We start from the raw sequence: 17,612 nt of genomic DNA, 5'->3' as shown, positions 1-17,612 counted from the left end.
GAGCAGATGCTCAACCAAATGGGGAAACAGCATACTAAATCTCAAAATCCCCTGGGCAAGGGCTGCAAGAACCTTTGATGCTGCAGTGATGCTGGCATATGCACACAAATGTCCCCTTGATTCAGTACGAGATAGTCTCCAGGACACCCCTGGGGTCCCCACAGACAGATCCATTAGAATCGAAAATACTGGAGTAATAGCTCTAAAGTGGCGCTTTAACCATTTCAGATCCATATGAGACTTTTATTTCTAAACAAAGTTTGTATAAGAATGAAACAAATAGATGAAATTTTAAAGATAATTTCAGAAGCATCTGGGAAACAACTTTCCTGAAACAGTTCATGGCTCAATTTGGTTGAGTCTTTATTTTTTTCCCTCTAGGCAATAAAAACAGAAAAATAACTTAGAAATAGAGTAAAAGGTACATGAGAAAGCACTTCACATTCATCTCTCTGTAGGTCCTGAGGGCTGATGATTAGAGGTAATAACTTCCAAACTGTGGAGAAAATAGGAAACAGTTCTGTGGAATATTCAAGGACAGAAGTTCAGAATGAGTTGTAGAAAGTTAGTGGTGTTGCTCTACCTAGGAAAGGGGTGAATGTTTAGACTTATCAGTTGTAGAAGGTATAGCATCAGTCCTTCAGAGGCCATTCATCTTAAATGTGTTAATGCTTTCCTATCAGAGAGAGCATTTAACATCTGAAACTGTGGGATTAGCTGTTAAAGCTTCCTGGTAATTTATGCAAAGTAATTTACATAAAGATTGGTAACACAATTAAATTTAAGAAATGTATATATTTTAGAATAGGGGTTAGCAATCTAAAAGCCATTTAGTGAATCTGGCTCCTTGAATAGATGGGTGTAAATCAGGGGTCCCCAATTTCTGGGATCTAATGCCTGATGATCTGAGGTGGCGCTGATGTAATAGGAATAGGAATAAAGTGCAAAAAAAAAAAAATGTAATGCACTTGAATCATCCCAAAACCATCCCCTAACCCCTGGTCCATGGGAAAATTGTCTTTCGTGAAATAGATCCCTGGTGCCAAAAAGGTTGGGGACTGCTGGAATTGACCTCTGACATAGGAATAGGCAAATCAACTGCTTTAGTTCTCAGCTGGCTTTTGTTGCTTGCTCTCTAAGGGATGCCTCCCATTGCATGGTATCTGGCCTACAAGCAGTGTGTTGGCCATGCCCGTGAGTTTACCTCAGAATTTCATGAAAAATGATAACCTGCTTGATGATCACAAAGAACTGTTAAAGCTGTTCCTTTAACAAATCTGAAGACTAGAACCCAGTGAGCTGAAACAGTGATCCCAAGGACACAATGTGAGTTACTGTCAGTGCTATAATTAGTACCTCGACTCTAGCTCTCTAGGACAGAGGTTGAAGGCTATGTCTCTCCCTTTGCTAGAATCTAGACCATATGACTTGTATCTTACCCAGATTTTAAATTGAGAGAGCCTGTCATAAACTGAGAAAACACTACCCTCATACAGAGCTAGGGGGAAAGACTCACATCATAACATATCCACTTCTCATGGTTTGCAGGTCGAATTAAGCAAAAATGTCAGATGTGCCCAATCTTTTAGTAGACCTATTACTTACACTTTGTGCTCCAAATATTTGCCTCTTTTCTGCACTGTCATTCTGCCATTGTCATTGCTCTTCTTAGAGAGCTGGTGTTCAAGTAGTCATAGAAGGAAAGTACCTAGCTTCAAACAGTGAGTAGTGAAGTAAATGGCCTTGCTACATTCCTTCTGGAGCTATGCAGTCAGACAACAAGAATGAGAAGTGAATAATGTTGTAAGACCACTACTAGTGAAACATTCGGGTTGAACTTTTCTCCATTTCAAGAATCCCTTTTACAGCATTCCAGGCTGATGATCAACCACACCATGACCACTTCCGGGGACAAGGAGCTCATTACATTTTTGAGACACTTGTTTCATTAGTGAACAGTTAAACGTTTCCAATGTTAAGATTATTCTTAATGCAGAATATAGAAGAAAGGCAGAGTTGAGCAGTCCTGCTTTTTTCCTTAATTACCTCTTAACCAAATAGTGCCCCAGACCTACACTGTTCATTTAATGATCTGAATATTACTTAAATCACCCTTTTTGTTGTCTTTACATGTTCAACAAAGTTGCCATTTTTTCCAAAAATCTTTCTGCACACAAACATTAAAGGCTCATTTCTTATTCTCTCAATATTTTTTAACTATCTTATTGTATTAGAGCCCTTTATTGTCTGAACTCATTAGTTTTGAATATTTTTCCTCCTCCTTCTTCAATGAAATAATATAAGGCTGTCAGTAAAATTTCATTTTTAGAACCATTCATCATCTGACTGAAGCTACCTATGTTGTAATTTTTAAAATCTGTTTCTCTGAAGTCTAGATATGCTTTTTCCTAGAGCATCTTTGCTCTTATAAAAAAGCACTAAAGTTTGGGTCATTTCCACATCATATAATTTTTTTTCTAATTTAGTACTCATAGTTCTGGCATTAAATGAATACTGGACAAAGTTACAGCTCACAAACTGGATTTATTTTTTCCATTTACTTTCTTGAAGGTATTTTTATTGGTGTGTACTAAAGCTCCCCTATGTTTTAATGACTAATATTGGGATCAGAGATATGACCTTAACTGGCAAGAGATTATGACATCATTAGGTGATTTGGTTGCTCTATTCTTTAGCCAATATTATAACAGTATAGCTGAGCGTGAAGACTCTTTTGAAAGTGGCTCAATAAAGTTCATTTAAGTTCATAGAAACTTAAACTCACATCCATTTCCACTCAACTCTGTGTTGCACTCAGATATCTGAAAGTAACTGAAAAAAGCATGTGAAAAAAAATGTATTATGAATGGTTTTAAATTTCTAAAACATTTAAGTTATCTTTCTTGAGATTGTACGAAAAATAGTATTCTGCTCTGAAATAAGGATTCTTTACATCAGAAGCTAGCAAAAAAGGTTACTGGGAATTTGTTTTTGTAGAAAGAGAGTCTTCTATCATCTGAAAGGGTTACTGTTGCAAGTCATTTCAGTTGTTGTAAGTCAGGAAGTTTTATGAACATAAATATAAGAATATCACCTTGCAGGTACGTATTTTTATAAGTGCAAAAATCTGTTATAGGAAAGACCTTGGAAAGCCAAGACTGAAAAGATTGAAACATACAGAAAAAGGGAAAAAATTCTACCAAAGAAGCTTTAGAAAAAGGATATCAATTCATCCGAGAAACAAGCCAGTCAAGTGAATTCTAGAAGCAGTTTATCAGCTGAAATTGACCTGGAATTCACTTAAAATAGACACTGCTATGCCTGATCTATACTAATTAATAATTGGCAATATTACAGTATTGTAGCACTGTAGCAAAGGCAGTGAGTTGTAGGCCAAAGACCTGGATTCATCTTTTGCTTAACCATTGTCTCGTACAGAAGTTCTCAAAGTGTGTTCTCAGTACCTGCAAATCTGTATCACCTGTATCATAAAAATGCAAATTCTCAGGCCCCACACAAGACAACTGAATCAGAAACTCAGGGTTGGGACAGGTCCAACATTGTTTGTTTTAGCAAGCCCTCACTGAAGGTGATCCTGTTGCACAATGAACTATGAGAATCAATTCTTGAGAATGACTAACCTAGCAAGCTATGGTCAGTCAGTTCAGTTCAGTTGCTCAGTCGTGTCTGACTCTGCAACCCTATGGACTGCAGCACGCCAGGCTTCCCTGTCCATCACCAACTCCCGGAGCTTGCTCTAACTCATGTTCATCAAGTCGGTGATGCCATCCAACCATCTAATCCTCTGTCATCCCCTTATCCTCCTGCCTTCAATCTTTCCCAGCATCAGGGTCTTTTCCAAGAGGTCAGTTCTTCTCATCAGGTGGCCAAAGTATTGGAGTTTCAGCTTCAGCATCAGTCCTTCCAATGAATATTCAGGGTTGATTTCCTTTAGGATTGACTGGTTTGATCTCCTTGCAGTCCAAGGGACTCTCAAGAGTTTTCTCCAACACCACAGTTCAAAAACATCAATTCTTTGGTGCTCAGCTTTCTTTATAGTCCAACTCTCACATCCATACATGACTACTAAAAAAAACCATAGCTTTGACTAGACAGACCTTTGTTGGCAAAGTAATGTCCCTGCTTTTTAATATGCTTTCTAGGTTGATCATGGCTTTTCTTTCAAGGAGCAAGCATCTTTTAATTTCTTGGCTGCAGTAATCATCTGGTCAGGATCAATCAATAGTTGTAGCAGGGCTTCCCTGGTTGCTCAGTGGTAAAGAATCTTCCTGCCAATGCAGGAGATGCAGGTTTGATCCCTGATTCAGGAAGATCCCACGTACCATGGAACAACTAAACCCACGTGTCACAACTATTGAGCCTGTATCCTAGAGCCGGGAGCTGCAATTACTGAGTCCTCATGCCACAACTACTGAAGCCTGTGTGCCCTTAGAGCCCATGCTCCACAACTACAGTAGCTCCAGCTTGCCGAGACAAAAGAGAAAGCCCCCAAGCATCAACGAAGACCCAGCATCAGTTCAGTTCAGTTCAGTCGCTCAGTTGTGTCCGACTCTTTGCGACCCCATGAATCGCAGCACGCCAGGCCTCCCTGTCCCTCACCAACTCCCGAAGTTCACCCAGACTCACATCCTTCTTGTCAGTGATGCCATCCAGCCATCTCATCCTCTGTCGTCCCCTTCTCCTCCTGCCCCCAATCCCTCCCAGCATCAGAGTCTTTTCCAATGAGTCAACTCTTCACATGAGGTAGCCAAAGTACTGGAGTTTCAGCTTTAGCATCATTCCTTCCAAAGAAATCCCAGGGCTGATCTCCTTCAGAATGGACTGGTTGGATCTCCTTGCAGTCCAAGGGAATTTCAAGAGTCTTCTCCAACACCACAGTTCAAAAGCATTAATTCTTCCCAGCATAGCCATAAACAAATACATAAATTGTAGCAGTGCTCTAGAAATTATAAAGCATTGGTTACTCATGAGTAATTACATTAATGCCTGAGTTAAAATCTACAGTGAAAAGTAAGCCCAATGCAAGAATGAGTTTACCTGATAATATAAGGATTAAAAAGGGGAAAACATTCTATTCCTGCCTTTCCCTATTTCTTAAGTCATCTTGCCCAGTTTCATCCTGCAGGATTTCTGCTCAGAATTTGGGCAAGTACTGATGGAAGCAAGTCTTTTTGTTTATTTAACAATTGTGAAACTGTGTGTGAGTGAACTGAGGCTGTTTCTGGTGTTCTGTTTCAGTGCACTGTGAGGCCAGTGAATGGAGCCCTTGGAGTCCATGCACAAAGAAAGGAAAAACATGCGGCTTCAAAAGAGGAACTGAAACACGGGTCCGAGAAATAATACAGCATCCATCAGCAAAGGGTAACCTGTGTCCCCCCACCAGTGAGGCAAGGAAGTGTACAGTGCAAAGGAAGAAATGTCCAAAGGGAGAACGAGGTACAGTCATACCAACAATATGTGCTCAGTTGGATCCACATGATTTGATGCAAATTTCACTATTTCTTAGGAAACATTTAGTATGATCACTCATGTCTAAAAAAGTCTAAAATGTGTACCAAAGAATATGTTGGCTGTAAAGTACAGAATCTTGAGATGGTGATTCTTAAAAATGGAGCTTGGTATCAGAACTTTTCACACAAGTGTGCTAAATGAATCCTGGAGAAGGAGCTGCATTATAATGCATCTATGTCTATATCTTCCTTTGGGGCCATTATCTTTCCTATCACGCATCTTCCTAGTACCTGGCAAACTCATGGGAAGCCTCAGAAATGCAAAGTCTAACAGCATTTGGTACACATATGAGAATGGTGAATACCAGCCACCAACTTACTCCTTTTTTCATTTCCTGCAAATCAAAGTAGTGCAATTAGGTGTTAAGCTTTTATAGCAAAACATGTTTTAAAAGTTGTATATTTTATTAGCATAATACAAGCATTAATGACAATTTATCCCCAGATTTTTTCATATTACACTAACTTTATATATCAGATTATAGAACCTACCAAATCAATATTAAATAACTCTGTGTAAGGGCTTGTTCTGAAGTCTTGTTAGGGCTAAAGAAAACTCATGTATCATTTAATATGATGCTTTCTGGTGATTAAACATCTATCTAGAAGATTTGCAGCTGTTGACTTTTAAAATATAATTTTTCCATCTTTCTTGCTTATCCCCAGTACCACTGCCTACAAATATGCTATGTACCTATTAGTAGTAATCTGAGTCTATAAATGATCCTTTCAATTAATTAATTGAAAAAAATAATGCAGCCAAGCTATAGCTTGGCTGACTCTATAGTTGAACTTCCTTTGCTTATTTCATTCATTCATCATTTTATTGAATTTTTACTTTATAACCACACATAGAGCTAAGCACTTGGGATTCTCAACTAAATAGGGTACCATCTCTATTCTGAAGTTACACTCAGAGTCCAGTGGAAGGTTGAGATAAGTTTAAGCAGATAATCATAGTATCACATATGAAGGGAGACTTGGTGTGTGAAAACACTCAATGGAAACACAGAAGAGAGTGCTGTGAAACTTTAACTTTGCTCATACAAGAAAGAACTTGGGTCACCCATCCTTTGCACTGTCTTCACTGTACCAAAAGACCAAGTTGATCATCATCAGGATGGGTACAGCCTGCCGTTGCCATTAGTAATCAAGTAGTTAATGTGACAAACTTCTTGAGTATGTGGATTATTTTAAAGGAAATTTCAAACTTTTGTAAATTTATAGGAGGTTTTGATTAAAAATTAGGTTTAAGGAATGAAAGTTGGCTAGTGAAAAAGGTCTTTCTGACATTTGTTACCAATTAATTTAAAACATCTTAGATTTTAAAAGTTGGATTTGGAAATCAAATATTTCATCACTCTTACTTGCTGGTAAGCTCCCATAGCCTTACATTTACTTATGTTTACTAAATTTTCTTGAAATTTAATGATTCACAGGTGGTCTTTGTTCATATTATTTTTTCCACAAAGATTCTACATTACTAATCAGTATTTAGTGTACTTTGCTTTTAAAATATAAGTGAAGAAAATCTCATCCAATAGATAAATTATGATACTAATTACATTTTATTTCTTTTATTTGAGAAAGTAGTCTTCTAATATATTTTGCTAGCACTGACTTAAACATTGAAAAATGTTAGGTTTTAGACTAGCAGCAAGTAAAATAAATGCCATAAGAAGTTTAAAATAATAACCTGTAACATAAGCTTGACTTAAAGTTTCTTTCTGGTCTTTTTTTTCCCTTCTAAGTAGGATACAATGACATTTTATGTTTACAATGAGAACTTTATACAACTAGAAAATTTTAGGTGCTTTATTCTTTTCCAAATTTGATAATCAATAAACTACCGAGTAGGAAGTGTGGATTACATGTATAATTAAATTCAAGATTCAGTTCCATTTTTATTTAATTTTCACTCTTTTTTTTTTTAATTTTATTTTATTTTTAAACTTTACATAATTGTATTAGTTTTGCCAAATATCAAAATGAATCCACCACAGGTATACATGTGTTTATACATCTGTCAAAAGTATTTTCTCAAGTAGCCTATCTAGAAAGTTAAGATAGGAAGGAAACCACTTTTCTCTTCTTTCCTTAACTTCTCTAATCTATTGATTTTCTTAACTTCTCCTAATAATAACTCAAATGTCAAATAAATATCTATTTGAATATGAAGAAACCAAATAGAAAAGTAATTATGACTTCTGAACTTGCCACTCTAGCAAAAATCACATCAAAATCATACTACTACCCAGAGCCTTCTCATTTATATTGTATATCTCAGAGCTATACAATAAAATGATAAATATAAACACAATAAAGTGATGAAGATACGATTTATCCTACCACTAGAAGAACTGTTACTTGAGCTGCACCTAAATCCTTGTCGATTTACAAAATAACATCTTCTAGGTTCATGGCTGAGCATTTCCATATGAGTAAGCTAAAAGATAAGGCTTTATAAAACAAAATTTAGCCTGAAAATCTTGAATTTAAATTTATATCTATCATCCCTGCCTAAGAGGTTAACAATAGACAGAGGTAGATAATTCTTATTTGGAAAAGGTATGGAGCATGTGTTCAGGATTTTTTCTGCTGTGTTGTAATTGCCAAAGGCAAGGTCTCCAGGGAAGAATGATAAGACCCAGAAATGACTTTTCAAAATGTACACAAAGAAGAAGCTGAATAATAAGAACTAGATTTTAGTAACAGAGTGGATTACTCTTGTTGTAAAATGGATATCTATACACATGAAATTTTCACATATATATATATGAAAAGTTGGTTGCAAAATCTTACACATTTACACATTTTTCTTACTGATATTCTTCTCATGCTTAGAATAATTATCATAAATTAATCCAAGACGATGAATGTGTTTTCTGTAGCCCCAAATCTAAACTTTTCTCTGATACACTACTTGCTTGCACATTTAGGATTATTTCCTTTTACCTGACATGCAGCATTTTAATCACTCTTAACTTCTCCATCAATTATAAACTTTTATAAGAAATTATTACTATTGCAGTAGTTTCTAGTTGAGTATATCTCAATTGAATTATATATATCTGAAATGTCACAGGTAAGTAACATGTATTTTAAGAGATTATGAGGGCTAACATAACATATACTAGTATCACATATGCCTTAAAACAATGTATTTGAAATAGAAATAAGCAAGGAGAAAATGCACTTTTAATGGTTTCCAAATTATACTTTTTAACTCTTTTGATATATTGGGTTAACCATCTTAGATAAGGGGAAGTGAAACAGAGCAGGGAAGTATATATATGTTTGCATTTGGTGCAAAAGAGTGATTTTTTTTGTTTGGAGTGGAAGGTAGATGCAAAGAAGGGAAGATCACCAAAATGTTTCCCATTCATATGTGAACGTGAACGAAGTCACTCAGTCGTGTTCGACTCTTTGCGACCCCATGGATTGTAGCCTACCAGGCTCCTCTGTCCATGGGATTTTCCAGGCAATAGTACTGGAGTGGATTGCCATTTCCTTCTCCAAGGGATCTTCCCAACCCAGGCATCGAACCTGGGTCTCCCGCATCGTAGACAGACGCTTTACTGTCTGAGCCACCAGGGAAGTCCTCACAAAACCATTCATATGTAGATTCCTTTAATTAACTGAAGAGAATTTCCAATAGATACTGGGTTTTGAACAAATTTACAAAGAATGAAAGAAATTTTGTCCTTTGGTGAATTGCATGAACAAGATCCTAATTAATTACATGTAGTACACGATCTTGGGATAGAAAGGAGAGAGAACAGAGTCATGGAAAAAATGGGGACAGGGTCTACTTTCTTGGTGTAAAGAAAGAAATAGCATCCTTCTTGGCAGAGGAGGAAAAAAGGAATCCATTAAAATATAAACAAATGAAAATATCCAGACATTTCCAGGGAAGAAACAAGCATGGGAATTATTGCATTATTTGAACGTACTGTAGGTCACCTTATGTGCCTTCCCAAAATTAAGTCCAGTTGTAAAATTCTACTAGGTTTTACATAGACGAAAAGTGTTGTAAGTTAACTTACAAATTGTTATTAATCATGTTTTTAAATACCAGTATTATACACATGCATTATATTTATCATGAGCACTATATTTAAAATTACAGCAAATTTAGTTTTTTAAAAAGGAAGGAAATAAAAAGTGAATCTACTTTGTTCCCAGGTTTGTGCCCCTGTCCTCTGGTTTACTTCTTAAAATATTTGTAACAACCACCCCAGTGATGAAGAGTTGAGTTTTCTACAGGAAGGATTCATATTAAAAATTCATTCAAATTCAAAACAAGACATTTAGCCAAAATTTTTGGAACCGTTTTCAAAATCCAAATAGAAGGCTTCATTAGCTCAAAATTGTAGGATGCCAACTGGCTTGGAGAATTTCGGTGATGTCCTCTCACCACCTTCACCTCATGGAGGAAGACCAGCTGGCCTGCAGACACTCATCCTGTTTAAGCATTGGAGGGGGGGTGCTCTCTGCTCTTTCCCTGCACACAGTCAGTACACTGGCCCTTTGACATGTCAGAGAAAATTCCACAAAATAGAGAGCTGAGATAAGGATGGCATTAAAGACTGGTTTACAGCCAGTCGTGAGTCTGCTCCCCAGCATATACATCTTCTTGTCACAGTTAGAGGCATCTAGTGGGGCAAGGCTGCTAAATAGTTTACAATGCACAAGACAGCCCCCCACATCAAAAATTATCTGCCAGTTTAGTCCATCCTAAAGGAGATCAGTCCTGGGTGTTCATTGGAAGGACTGATGTTGAAGCTGAAACTCTAATACTTTGGCCACCTGATGCAAAGAGCTGACTCATGTGAAAAGAGCCTGATGCTGGGAAAGATTAAGGGCAGGAGGAGAAGGGGATGACAGAGGATAAGATGGTTGGATGGCATCACCGACTCAATGGACATGGGTTTGGGTAGACTCCGGGAGTTGATGATGGGCAGGGAGGCCTGGTGTGCTGTGGTTCATGAGGTCACAAGTTGGACACGACTAAGCAACTGAACTGAACTGAACTGAACTATGCCAAAGAGGAGAAACCCTGGTGTAAACTCAACAGTTTCTCTTTGTGATCCTTCTTTAGGGTCTAGTCAGCCCCTTACCTAAATGGTTTTTTGTTGAGATTCTGTGAAGAACCAATGTAAGGTTTCATTCAACCAAGGCAAGGTTTCATTGCCACCAATGGAAACCTGTGCATGGTGCAAACCTTTGGTGACAAGAACAATTTGGTGGAACAGAGGGGAAGTTTTTGCCACCCAATTTCCCTGGTGGCTCAGACAATAAAGAATCTGCCTGCAATGCAGAAGAACCAAGTTCAATCCCTGGATTTCGAAGAGCCTCTGGAAAAGGGAATGGCAACCCACTCCAGTATTCTTGCCTGGAGAATTCCATGGACAGAGGAGCCTGGTGGGCTACAAGTCCAGAGTCCAACACAACTGAGCGACTTTCACTTTGAATCTAAAATATTCCAGTACCATACAAAAATATTTAGCTATGTTTAAAGCCTCTAAGAAAAGTAATCTATTGCAAATATATAATGCCTTTCACTCTGAGATATGGTCCTTCATATAAATGTGTGGCCTTTCTCTTAAAGGCTAAACCCAGCTTTTCATCTAATGTCCCCAGTGGAGAGGGCTGTCATTTGTTTAGTAAATGTTTAGCTCATTTTTTTGGCTGCACTGGGTCTTTGTTGCTATACACGGCTTTCTCTAGTTGTGGCGAGTGGGGGCTGCCATCTAGTCGCAGTGCACTGGCTTCCTGTTATGATGGCTTCCCTTCTTGCGGAGAACAGGCTCTAGGAGCACAGGCTTCAGTGGTTGTAGCACGTGGGCTCTAGAGCTCCAGCTCAGTCACTGTGGTGCACGAGCTCAGGTGCCCCACGGTATGTGGGATCCTCCCAACCCAAGGATCAAACTCGTGTCCTCTGCACTGGCAGAAGGATTCCCAACCACTGGACCACCAGTAAAGCCCCATAGCTCTCTCTTCACCAAGACTAATTATGTGACTATAGTCATCTTTGTTTTGTAATGCTTTCCTGTCTATTCGGTTAAACCACATGAAACTGCCATTTTCTTGCACATAAATGTGTGTGTGTTAGTCATGTCTGACTCTTTGCAACCCCATGGACTATAGCCTACCAGGCTTCTCTGTCCATGGGCTTCTCCAGGCAAGAATACTGGAGTGGGTTGCCATTCCCTTTTCCAGGGGATCTTCCAGACCCAGGGATCAAACCCGGGTCTCCTGCATTCTTTACCGTCTAAGCCACCAGGGACTAGCTCTTACTTTGCTTGTCAGTAGTCAAATATTAACAATTTCATGGGCTTCCCTAGTGGCTCAGTTGGTAAAGAATCTGCCTGCAATGCAGGAGACCTGGGTTCAATTCCCAGTGGGGAAAATCCCCTGGAGAAGGAAATGGCAACCCACTCCAGTACTCTTGCCTGGAGAATTCCATGGACAGAGGAACCAGACAGGCTGCAGTCCATGGGATAGCAAAGAGTCAGACATGACTGTGCGACTTTCACTTTCACTAGAGTTTAACCTAATACTTCAAAATTTTATCTCTAAATTCTATAAATACTCAAACTAGACTTAGAGTACCATTGTTACTGACCAAAAGATTACAGTTTGTATATGTTATCACCAAATACAAATTTGGGGCTTTTAATATTAATACAAGTATGCTACTGTTACTGATCCCTAAAGACCCTATAAAAACGTGGCTCATCTTCCAGTCCATCTCAGTCACGTTCACACATGGCCTATGCACTGATTTATTTATTATGTATTTTTTCCTTCACTATGTTACGCAACGGTTACTCCACTTTGTTTCTTTCCTGCCAATTCCAGCCTAATCTTTGAAGCATCAAATCAACTTGCCAATTCCACAGCCATGTGTCCAAATGTATTATCCATATGGTTAAAAGAGTTTGCCTCTGTGATAGGCCCCAGTTTCTCTCATTGATTCCTCTGACGTTGACATTACAATGGCAGGACCTTTGCAGGCATTATCTGTTGCCCAGGTTTGTGGGGTGAAGACAATGCTAAGCTCGTTTATATATGTACAGTTTACTCCCCTCTGTAATAATGGAACTGAAGGGTCACATCCAGCACCTAGACAGATTTTGAAAAAAAGTGAAATGACAGTTATTAGGTTTCTTGCTTTGAACACAATTGCATTGTATATTCTTAATCTCTGTTAATGAAAAAGTTGAATACAATTGCATTGTATATTCTTAAACTTCTGTTAATGCAAAAGTTCTGCAGAAGGTAAGATGCCTTTCATTTCATGTTTTGCAATCCCAGGTACTATACTATTTTTTATAATTTAGCCAAGTTGTTATCTCATTAAAATTAATACCAAGTTTGTACCATTCCATTTTTGTAGGTTCTCTGAGATTTGAGGGCTATTCATAGTGGTCAAAATTCACAATGGACATGATTCACAGTGTGAAATACTTAAGTATCACTATTATCTGTGCAGTCTCTGCTGGTAGAAGAATCATTTTTAGGCTTCACCAGTGTGTTGGAACATACACTGCAGCATCTCTATTCTAAAATCGTTTTGATACTAACTCTTTATAATAAATTATTTTTGCAAATGCCTATATTTTCTGAGATTTCTTTTTTTGTGATTTTTATAAATATCTAATGCTTTCAACCCATTGGTATGTGTGACATAGTGCACATTGGTCAGGATGTTGACTCGGGTAGTAGCTGTAGTATACAAAGCCTTCTTCAGCCTCTAACCAGGCAGTGATCGTGCCATTGTTTACGTCTTGTGTGTTGGGATGAAACTGTTTCAGTTCATTTTTGCTCCGTAAGAAATAACCCCCAAACATACAGGCTTAAAACAATAAATGTGGATGGGCAGTGTGGGCTGGGATCCACTGTGCAATTCTGGCTGGTTCCCTAATGTGGTAGACTGGTTGAGCACAGAGGAAACTGCTATTTCTATCATGCTCAAGGTGGCCAGGAATTCTATAATGTTCTAAGAGGAAGAGAAGCAGTCCTGTTGAGTATGTGCTGAGAACTGGCACAATTTTATTTCCACCATGTTTTGTTAGTCTATGCAAGTTACAAGGCGGGTCCTGATTCAAGAGTTAAAGAAATAGATATCCTCTCTTACAGGGAGAAGTCCCCAGAGTTACTTTGCGATTTGGTATGTATATACAGGGATGAGTAGAGAACTGTAACCGTTTTTTTCCATCTACCACAGAGGTCGTTCTCTTGTTTGTAGTTAGATGAGTGTGACTGCTCTTTTATTCAGCATTGTCTTCCTGTCTAAGGTAATGTCTCTTCCTTTGTAAAAACACACTCAACAGTTGATACAGGAGATAGTGTGTAGATTATTTCTATTATACTTTCTAGTTTGTAAAGGGAAGAGTAGGAATATTAATAACAATTTTTTAAAAGGCCAGTCAAGAAACCCTCATACACTCAACACATATCTATTAAAGCACCAGCTTATGCTTGGCACTTTCAGCACTTTTGGGGTTGGCCAAAAAGTTCATTCAGGTTTTTCCACACACTCTTAAGAAAAACCCGAATGAACGTTTTGGCCAACCCAATAGCAGTGGATAGGAAAGACAGAAGTCTCGGCTATCGTGAATCTCTTATTCTATTAAGTGTGTTTATGTGTGTGTGCTAAATCACTTCAGTCGTGTCCTACTCTTTGCGACCCCATGGACTGTAGCCCGCCAGGCTCCTCTGCCCATGGGATTCTCCAGGCAAGAATACTGGAGTAGGTTGCCATTTCCTCCTCCAGGGGATCTTCCCACCCAGGGATCGAACCCATGTCTCTTAACGTTTCCTCCACAGGAAGGTAGGGGGTTCTTTACCACTGAACCACTGGGGGAGCCCATCATGGTTTATATTGGGCCACAGAGCAAAGACCATCAATGCTCAGCTCGCATGTAGCATCCACTTGTGTGGACAGTTTTCATCGGGATTTGTTCTGTCAGTAGCTGCAGTTTCATTCGTTTGCATTTATAAAAACATTTGTTTATGCTGGCAAGAACGAACGATCTCTGCCTGCTTTTCTATTTGGTCTGCAGGCAAATCTTTTTCTCTGTGACCACCATGTCGATGTGCTAATGTGTGCTTGTGAGATGACTGAGTAGGGTTAAAGGTACAGCTTGTAGTTGTGGAACAGAGCTGCGTTAACGGGCTCTTCGGAGAAATGACCCTGAGACCTTGGCTTCGTGTGCAGCCTGTTCCAGCCAGCTGAGATCCCTGCCAATGAGGAGGGTTCCCTAGAGAGAGCCTCAGGGAGCATCAGCATAAATTTAAATTCTGAACCCCCAAGTATAGTTTCCAAAAGGGCTTTCTTGTCCTTTGCTAATTACAAAGTAAACATTTCTCCGGCAAAAAAGACACTTCCTCCTTTCATGCTCCTGTCCTCCTTCCCACCTCCCAAACACAGTCACTCCTTGAAACTGCTGGTGTTGCTGAAACCTCTTTGGCAAAGAAATCACCTCACATTTGAAGGCACAAAAGAATTATTCTTTCCATAGATTATTATCTTGTTCTCTTTTTTTATCTACTCCGGTAACTTCATAGAAGTGTTACAGACTAACTTTGTAGATTGTTAACGGCCTGACAGAAAAGACTAGTTACCTCTATCCACCCGCCTCCCAAGAGGCCAATACAACCAAGGTTACAACGCCAAGCCAATACAACCAGGTTACAATGAAATTGTATGTACAATGTATGTACAATGTATGTACAATGAAATTACAATGTCAGGGAATGAAACAGAAACATTCTCAAACTTGTTCACGTTAAAACCCTATCATTTTTAGCATCATGAAACGGAAAGATCACTTGAATGGTTTCATTCTCGTACATTACTATCAAAGCAGACCCCACATAGATTATGGTGTACTTCTGTACTAATGGACAAAGCCAAGCATAAAATTCTAGCGCAGTGGCTGGCACCTGTGGGCTATTATCGGTAACATGTGCAAAATGAGTATAAATTCTTCAGAACCCATTATTCTACTAGGTTTCTGCTCTCCTTCACATGTACTTCACTTTCCATTTTATTTTCTATTCGATTCGTTTTTCCTTTGGCTTAAAGCACCTCATTCTTCATGTCCTAAATCGGAAATGTTTTCTATCACTTTTCTTACTGTTTTTAAGTTTCTTTAAAAATTATTTGCAAATGTTGTCATTATTAAGAGTAAAACAGTGTATGTCAGAGTATTTATCCTTCAGTGATAGTCCTTTTTCACCAAGCTCACTGTTACCCTCTGTGTACTCACTAGGATATTTAAAAATGACAGATTTCAAATTTTAAGCAAAAAGGAACCTATTGGCTGAAAACACAGCTTGCTCTAAGTGCTCAAACGGTATCATTGGATACATCTTCTTTCCTCCTTCTTGGCATTTCAATTCATCCTGCCTCTGTTTGTGTTTGTTTATTGGCATTGTTCTCCCCTGCTACAGGGAGTCTGTCTCTACTCACAGGGAAAGCTTGGCTGGGGAAGCCCTAAGTCTACATCCAGGTTGCTCTCAGTCCAAAAGGATAGTAAGCTCTCTCTTTCAGCATCCATTCATCCAATCACATGGGAGATGCAAATTGACCCTGCTTGACTCATGTGTCTACCCTTGAACCCATCACTGTGGCAGAGGAAATGGAGTGCTGTGATTGGTCTGCCTCAGTCACACGCCCACTGTTGAAGCCAAGGGACACATGGGCCATTTGAGTGACAGTTCCATGTAGAAATAAGAGTGCTAGGCTGAAGAAACAAAAATATTAGTTGCTCAGCGTGTTGTAGCCCTCCAGGCTCCTCTGCCCATGGAATTCTCCAGGCAAGAATACTGGAGTGGGTAGCCATTCCCTTCTCCAAGGGATCTTCCTGACCCAGGGATCGAACCCAGATCTCTTACACTGCAAGCAAATTCTTAACCATCTGAGCAACCAGGGAAGCCCAAAATTAAAAAGTTTGTACTCTTCTATAGGGTAATCCCTATCCAATATTATTTATGGAAAAAAAATGTTTAAGTAAAAAAGTGTAATCAAAGTTTTACTTCCTCTATTTTAGACTGGACAAGCGTGTCCAGCATAATGCAAATATTTTAACTGATTTTTTTTTTCTGATTTTTCTGGTTTGCTATAAACCTTTCTTTATAAGTAAATGGTCTCTCAAATGAATAGAAATAGAATCCACTATTCATATGAATGGTTTCTGGGATTGATTTGTGCAGGCTAAAGTAAAGACATGTCCATTTCCATTTCTAGCAGCTGAGTGTTCTGTGTGAAATTTACCACCAGTATGGGTAATGACCTTTTGCTTGATTATGCACCAGGCCACTGGAACTTTAAGATTAACTCAAACCTAATTACTGAACTCTTGTGTTTATACTGTGTATACACCACCCGGTCATAACTCTATCCTTTGTGAGCCCAAGCTGCCATAATTGAAAAATATGTTTTGTAAAAGCTTGTTTTGTTTATTTGTTGTTTCTGCTGGAAAAGCCAACTTTTGTAATTTTTGCAAGAGATCAAATTTAGGAAATGGTTTGTGAACAGAGTCCAATTATGTTTTCTATCTCAATGCAAAATGTACGTTTTTAAATGAGATATCCCTTTTACTCTTGTCTTATGTGACAACTAATGTCTGGAAACATGGTGGCACTCATTTTTCATTGCTTTTTTAAAAGTAATTAATTTTTTATTTATTTTTGGCTACCCTGGGTCTTCATTGCTGCAGGCAGGCTTTCTCTAGTTTCAGAGGCTAGGGGTTACTCCCTAGTTTTGATGCGTGGGCTTTTCATTGCAGTGGCTTTTCTTGTTAAAGAGCACAGGCTCTCAGTGCACAGGCTTCAGTAGCTGCAGTTCATGGGCTCTAAAGTTCAGGCTCAGTAATTGTGGTGTACAGACTTAGTTGCCCAGCAACAAGTGGAATCTTCCCAGACCAGGGATTGAACCCGTGTCCCCTGCCTTGGCAGGCAGCTACTTAACAACTGGACCACCAGGAAATACCTCACTGAATTTTTTCTTTTAAATAATATCACATTTTGGGCAAGAAAATATCAGTATACTGAATTCACACTTGGAAA

General features: G+C 38.7%; 1 protein-coding gene and 1 non-coding gene across 2 annotated transcripts in view; both read left to right on the top strand.

Annotated features, from left to right (window-relative positions):
• Positions 1 to 17,612, top strand: part of RSPO3 (R-spondin 3) — a 94,402-nt gene that overhangs the window by 39,493 nt on the left and 37,297 nt on the right. The window contains exon 4 of the mRNA XM_027551050.1: positions 5,260 to 5,457. Within this exon, the coding sequence (XP_027406851.1) occupies positions 5,260 to 5,457 (198 nt within the window). The remainder of the gene's footprint in view (positions 1 to 5,259; positions 5,458 to 17,612) is intronic.
• On the top strand, positions 11,871 to 11,943 carry TRNAC-GCA. The gene has a single exon. It is a non-coding gene; the product is annotated as a tRNA-Cys (tRNA).

The sequence above is a fragment of the Bos indicus x Bos taurus genome, chromosome 9, assembly GCF_003369695.1.
Source record: "Bos indicus x Bos taurus breed Angus x Brahman F1 hybrid chromosome 9, Bos_hybrid_MaternalHap_v2.0, whole genome shotgun sequence".
In the NCBI taxonomy this organism is placed as follows: Eukaryota; Metazoa; Chordata; class Mammalia; order Artiodactyla; family Bovidae; genus Bos; species Bos indicus x Bos taurus.
This window is presented reverse-complemented; position numbering and strand designations above follow the sequence as displayed.